Source organism: Monopterus albus, unplaced genomic scaffold (genome assembly GCF_001952655.1).
Source record: "Monopterus albus unplaced genomic scaffold, M_albus_1.0 scaffold34.1, whole genome shotgun sequence".
In the NCBI taxonomy this organism is placed as follows: Eukaryota; Metazoa; Chordata; class Actinopteri; order Synbranchiformes; family Synbranchidae; genus Monopterus; species Monopterus albus.
In genome coordinates this window covers 5,272,215-5,279,008 of record NW_018127914.1, presented here as the reverse complement: position 1 = coordinate 5,279,008, position 6,794 = coordinate 5,272,215, and the positions used below count along the sequence as shown (strand labels likewise).

The window sequence follows — 6,794 nt, the reverse complement described above, 5'->3', positions numbered from 1 at the left end:
ATCAGTAAAGGAAAAATGCCCAAAGTCTGTTTCTTGTGTTTCACATTGTTTTTGACGGGCTTTATGAGAAGCTCCTGAATCCCTCTGGAGGATATCTGCTGCTGGATTCACCAGAGGAGTCGCTTCTTCAGCCACAGAGTCAAACATTTGGTGTGAAAGCCTATGTGTTTCAGTGTTTTTCTCCGCTTGATCCACTGTGCTTCGACATGAGCCACCAAACCTGAGCTCTGCTGCCTTTTCAGTTTGCTATCAAATGAAGAATCAGAAACACATCAAGTTTAATTTAGCAAATCAGACAACAACAGGTACAGTTTGCTGACAGTAAATCTGAATGTATTAACGGTAAACGTGGAGTCCCACAAGGGTAAATATCAACAATAAATCTACAGAAAAGAGCAATATGCATTCAAATCAAATTATTGCCCTAAAACTTGCAGGTATTGTTTGTGCTGAGATCAGGTGATGATGACCACAGAAAGAAACACATCAGCATATATGTGTCAAAAACAACCTATAATAAAGTGGTTATGTTATAATGAAGATGACTCACCTCTCTTTCAGCAACTTTCTGAACAGGATTTGAGGAAACCTCCAGGATCGTGGTAGTGACAAAGTCCTCTCCTGTCGCCGTCTTGAGTCTCCTCTCATGGTTGGTTTCAGTCTCAGCCAAACAGAAGTCCAAACTGCTGCTCTCATTGCATCTCTCCACCATGTTGTCAAAAGACTAGAGGAGCAGATATCCACCTAATGTCACAAAATAAAAACAGAAACCAATACCTATTGGTCTTTTGCAATTTAAACAAATCAGTGCATTCAAAAAAGTTTAATTAACTACACGGCAGATGAAGTTAATGCAGTGTCAATACAGAAATCACCTCCTCACCTCCAGGTTCTTCAAGTAAAAAAATTCACTTATTTTCTGAAAAACTTGGCTTATTGCTTCATAACAGACCACATATCCCAATAATTACATTGCACACAAATGTGTACTTAGAAAAAAAACATTATTTTTGAGCTTGGTGGCTAAATACTGCACTGAAATTTGGTTGTGTGTGACACTTTAGGTTTGTCAGATTTGGTCTGTGTTATATTATTGACAGATCTGAATTTTTTGCACAATATTAACATATCTGATGTTAGGTTTACACATCAAGATTTTTTTCATCAGCAATAGAACTGTATAATATCTTCAGTGGCTTTAAAGGAGGTTTTATAGCCATTAATACAGGTCAAACGATCAGATGCATTCTGGGACTGGTAGGCCAGTGTTTTTGGAGCTTGACCCACACCAGGGACTGTAAGTCTAGCCATGTGACACATGCAAGTTGCCTAACTTTGTGGAAGCATAGTACTAAAGCGTATAAAGTATTTACAGTCTTAAAGTAAAGTGGAGAATCAGGTGAAGCTAAAATGTGTGTTGACTGCCTTTGCTAACTGCTCACAAAGTCATACAACTGATTCAAAGACAAATGTAAAAATGCTAACAGTTTGTATTTTTCAGATAAACGAGTGTGTTTTGTAAAGCTGCTCAAACTTTAGTTACTATTTCAAAATGTCACAACATAGTGATTGTGTAGTTTCTAACACTGACATATATGCTTTTTTAATTTAGTCTTTTATCTGCTTAGAGGTACATTCACTTGTAAAGCTGCTAATCTGAGCAAACTTTATTCCTTTTAGTTTATATTTGTTTAAAACCCACATTGTTTCTTTTATAGCTTACTGTAATTCCTTTAGTGTCTTATGTTACACATTTGAATGACCTCATTTCCTGAAGGTGCTAATTTCCCTGTTACAAAAAAAAAACAACAACAATAAAAACCAAAAACACTGTTATTACACGTTAGAAACGGCCACTTAAGCAATGTTAAAAATGCAGTAATATCACATGAATCTAGGACTCCATCCTGTTTCTGTTACCTTGTCATGGAACCGCTCAGCAGGCTGTTATTTGTGTGCAGAGATCTGTTAATTCTAAATGCACAGTAATAACTCAAAAATGCATTCAAACCTAAAATATTTGCATGCAATACCCAAAACCTAAAAAATATCGCTCACTGTCATAAACACACTGGTGGTCGGTGACACGGAGCTGAAAACTTGCAGCTACCGTGAGACTCAGTGCTATTGTGCAGGTTAAAGCTCCTGGTTGGACCGTGTTCTTACCGTGTAATAAACCAGGATCAGAGGGCTGATGCTCCGCAGCCGATGAACTCGTAATATCCGCTATAACCATGAAATAATGCCTAATCTGCAACGCATTTTTTTTTTTTTTTGCCTTTATTTTTAAATTTAATATAGAAGTAGAAATTACAGGTAAAGTTAAATATGGCTGCTGTGAAATAGTTTTGGAAAAAAAGACCGCTATGAAAATGCTCATTTAATAAATGGCCTATTTAAGATTTTACTTTAATAGTTTACAGCAGAAAGGAAATATTATTTTAATTTGCAGAAAATTGAAAGTGTTGTAATATCATATGCTTATGGCTTATATTGACTATTGGTTTTACATTAAAATTAGACAGCTCTGAAAAGCAGCTTCACAATAACCTGCACACTACAATTTTTGTGCTTTCTCTTTTTTTAAAGACTTTTCAGATATAATTAACAATTCTTTTGCATACCACGAGGAGGGATCTAAGAAACTGTTCTAAGAGACTATCAACAGTTTTGTGTAGCTAAGTAGGCTACATTACAAGTACAGTACTTAAATACAGTTTTGATGTAGACCTAGCTGTACTTTATTTGTGTATTTTCTTTTTTGGCTACTTCATACTTCATATTCACCACATTTCAGAGATTAGCCTAATATTTTTACTCCATTACCTATATTTGACAACTTTGATTACTTTACAGAATCAGATTGATCGCCGGGCGGAAGTTCACAAGCTGCCCAGAATGTGATACACATTAACGTGAAATATGCCCTCCTGCATAATGAGTACTTTTACTCTTGATATTTTTCGTATATTTTGATGCTAATACTCTAATGCTAATACTTGATCGCAGGACTAACTTGCCCACCGCACGTACAACCATGGCACGGTGAAGCCAAACTATCTGTCTTACGTCATTTGCAAATCCAATCATATTTCTTCTTACTTTTCTTTCAGCCAATAGAATCAAGTCAGTGAGGTCTGTTACACCCCTTTAGTTTGTCGCAGATCACTTGGCATCTCCAAACATTAGAGCCAAAGTAGCGACATTAATATTTTCTCCTGGTTGTTGAAGTCTGTGACGATGAGCAGCTTTTGTAGAGAAGTCATCACTCTTCAGCTGGGACATTATTCAAATTTTGTGGGGACTCATTGGTGGAATTTGCAGGTGAGGAACACTGTAACGGCTAACGCTGAACTAGCTAGCTAGCGTTAGTTTGCATGTGTTGTCAAACTACAGAGACTTGCTCTGAATTGTAGAGGTAAGAACATGAATGTGCATATCATGGCCATTTTAACAGACCGAGGAGATGCGGTATACTTAGTCACCAGGTTTTAAGGTGCTAAAATCCCATTTGTAGACTCAAATGAGTGACGTTTTCTTGCAGATACAGATTAGTCACCTAACAGAATAATACTAATTAGGATTAGGTCAAATGACAAAAATTGGCTGCTGTCTAAATGATTTTCATTGCGTTGCATGTGCCCAACACAAATGGGCTAATCAGAAACCAAAGCTACTGCTGCAGTGGTAAACAGCATAACATTGCAAACAGTCCAAACCTCTAATGGAAGTTGCCGCATTAAGGTTCCCTTCCTGCAACCTAAAATATTTTAGGTTGGGGGTAATTGTGTGTTAGATGCAATTGTATGCGACAAGCAACTGTAAATCGTGTGGGTGGGTGCCTTCACAGTCCTCTGACTTGAACATGCTGTGTGTGCAAAATATATTAGAGCTTGAAATGACCTGCAGAAATGAATGGGTGCGAATTCCTAAATCAGGAAGAAAGAATTGTAGTGGTAGATAAACAGAGAGGATCTTCTCTGTGTTTGCAGGATGCCTCTTTATCATATGATCACGAGACACCACCAGGTGAGATCCAGAGTGATGCTGTGTTTCGTGAAGGACAGACTCCGGGAGGACACATCACCTACACACCTCGCCTCATCGCTATGGATCTCAAAGGTAACCTGTTCTGTCACGTTCCTCTGAATCCTAAATGATGTCGATGGCAGAAAGTTTGCCCAGTTTTTCTTGATTCTTTGATTTGAATATTTACTAGTCAGCATAGTTGTTTCACATAGTGACATATTGCATATCTCTGCTGGTCTCTGCCTGTCGCTCTCTGTCTGTAACAGGAAGTCTTCGGACACTGCGGCAGGAGGGACATCTGTATGATGCTGGCAAAGACACCTCTGCTGTCACATGGTAAACGAGAACACTACTGCCTGTGTGTTCAGAACGTTATGCCCAGTAGATCAATAAACTGACAAATGTTTGTTTTTCTGTGACACGGCACATGAAATCCAGTCTGCTTAATATAAAAATGTGCTCGTCGTTTCAGGGAAGGAAACCTCACAATGCATAAAGAAAGTCCTCCTGCAAAGAACGCCTTTCTTGAAACTTTGGACAAGTTGGATGTGAGTACTTATGGCGGAAATGCAGCTTAAGGATACATTATGTACATAGTGTGTGAGTAGCCTGAACCACAAGCATCTGGGCAGCAATAAACATTAAAATATCATTTTTTAAAACACTGCTTTTCACTGTGTAACATTTAGAACATGGAAATCACAAGACAATACTAGACAGGAGTGGGTATGGACCCACCAAGAGTGAGAAAGGAGATGGCAATTAATAAAATAAAATGGAAATTAATTTGATTACAAGTTAACTAAATAACATTTAATTACAGAATTACCACTTTGCAGTTGTATGCCTCCGCCAACTAGTCGAATTCATGGGAATGGGACAAATGGGAGGTCACAGTGACCAGTATTTGGTCCCAGTAATCAAGAGGAGTACACAGTTAATCTTATGATTCCACTTATCTCAGGTTGTGGCTCGATTAAAGTGATTTAATAGACTTTACCTTGAAATAAACATTTACATAACCTATCTGCTGTCTTTGTTTCTAGAGGGGGGAGATACTCGCTGAAGCTGATTTTTCCTCCAGCTCCCAGCCTCAGTGTTCAGGTGAGTAAAACCTTTATCAAGCTCCACGTGAAATACTATGTCACAACAGTTGAGCAGAGCAGTCACCATGTCTTTCACTCTGAAAACTCTCCCAGCAGCAGGTTCAGTGAGCGTGGATACAGTGAACAGCCGGCTGGCTCAGATCCAAAGGGGCTACAGGCTGGAGGGCATCGTGAGAGTGTGGTCCGACTTCCTCAGGATCCACCTGCACCCTCGGACCATCTCCGTCATCCACCAGTACAACCACGACGGGTAAAGTACGACACCAGGTTGCTTACGCTTTGTTAAACAAAATGAGGGTTTTCTGCTACTAAGACTGATTCACACAGCCATGTAGATTTAATTTCAAAGTAACATTATGATTCAAATTCATGATGGCAAACATGTTTACAGTTTCAGTCTAAAAACACAGGAAGTCTCACATCTATTGGTGAAAGCAGAGGTCAATAATAAGCCAAGTTAAGTCAGTATAGGCCCATATCACACATCGCATATTTGCCTCAAGGTGCTTTGCATTCTGTACAGCATAAGACACCCTCTGTCATTAGACCCTCAACCATAATTAAACACAGTGAGAGTGCAAAGAGAGTCAGGCTACGTCCCTTAATGATCCATTCCTGTCTTTGTGTGTTGATGGTTCACGTTCATGTTTGTGACATGTCTAGCTCGGGTGTGAACACCTCTAAGCCCCTGAACTGCTACATGTGCAGATTTAACTGAAGTCTGGGCCATCTGGCTACTCTGACAGAGTTTGAATGGTCAAGGATAAGATATGAATCAGACCTACAGGCACATATGGAAGCATGTAAAGCCTAAAACGCAGAGACCAGTCAGTCGGGGTCTGATAGTTCAGTGGCTGCCTTTCACCACTAGATGTCAGGCTTTACACAGACTTTAGCTGGAGTAATAACACTGACTCACTCACTGTGGGCTGTCTTTGAAGTGTGATGCACTACTAGCTGTACCTTGAGTAATGGTGTCAGAGCAGGTGTTTTGCTTTTGACAGCTGAAAAAAAAACATAGGTGTGGACAGATTATACAAACTATGGATTTACTGTGGGTAAGAAGTCTTAAGTGTGAGTATCATTTCATTCTGGGTGAGCAGGGAGACTCATCGTCTGGAGGCTTTCGGCCAGGGAGAGGCTCTCCTGCAGGGCTCGGTGCTCGAGGAGCTGGAGGACAGACTGCACTTCTTTGTAGAGGAGTGCGATTACCTTCAGGTAACTCTGCTGTTCCATGCTTTTCTTTGTCTTTATCTTGTTAAACATCCATTTGTATTGTAATATCATAAAAAGATGTAGGGTAGTCAAGTTTTTCCTAGTCCTTACTGTCCCAGCCACAAAAATGTACAATTATCCACAACACAACATTCTGCTGTCTACATTAATCCTCTCTGTGCATGTGGTTTTCCTCTCAGGGTTTCCAGGTGTTGTGTGACTTAGCTGATGGCTTTGCAGGCCTAGGGTCAAAGGTCACAGAGATGCTACAAGACTCCTACAGTGGGAGAGGTATCCTGACCTGGGGGTTGGCACCCGTCAGTCACCCAAACTCAGTGAGTTGGCTAACTCAGCGGCTGTTTTATCCTCTATCGTAGCCTAGAGTTTGTAAAAATGTGTGGTTTGTGTCCTTGCAGACCCCAGTGAAGGACCTCTATCGCCTGC

General features: G+C 39.9%; 1 protein-coding gene across 1 annotated transcript in view; it reads left to right on the top strand.

Annotated features, from left to right (window-relative positions):
* Positions 1–3,137: 3,137 nt before the first annotated feature.
* Positions 3,138–6,794, top strand: part of msto1 (misato mitochondrial distribution and morphology regulator 1) — a 9,684-nt gene continuing 6,027 nt past the window's right edge. The window contains exons 1-9 of the mRNA XM_020597484.1: positions 3,138–3,324; positions 3,993–4,122; positions 4,296–4,365; positions 4,502–4,577; positions 5,076–5,133; positions 5,232–5,385; positions 6,239–6,353; positions 6,551–6,685; positions 6,767–6,792. Of these exons, the coding sequence (XP_020453140.1) occupies positions 3,241–3,324; positions 3,993–4,122; positions 4,296–4,365; positions 4,502–4,577; positions 5,076–5,133; positions 5,232–5,385; positions 6,239–6,353; positions 6,551–6,685; positions 6,767–6,792 (848 nt within the window). The 5' untranslated portion in view covers positions 3,138–3,240. The remainder of the gene's footprint in view (positions 3,325–3,992; positions 4,123–4,295; positions 4,366–4,501; positions 4,578–5,075; positions 5,134–5,231; positions 5,386–6,238; positions 6,354–6,550; positions 6,686–6,766; positions 6,793–6,794) is intronic.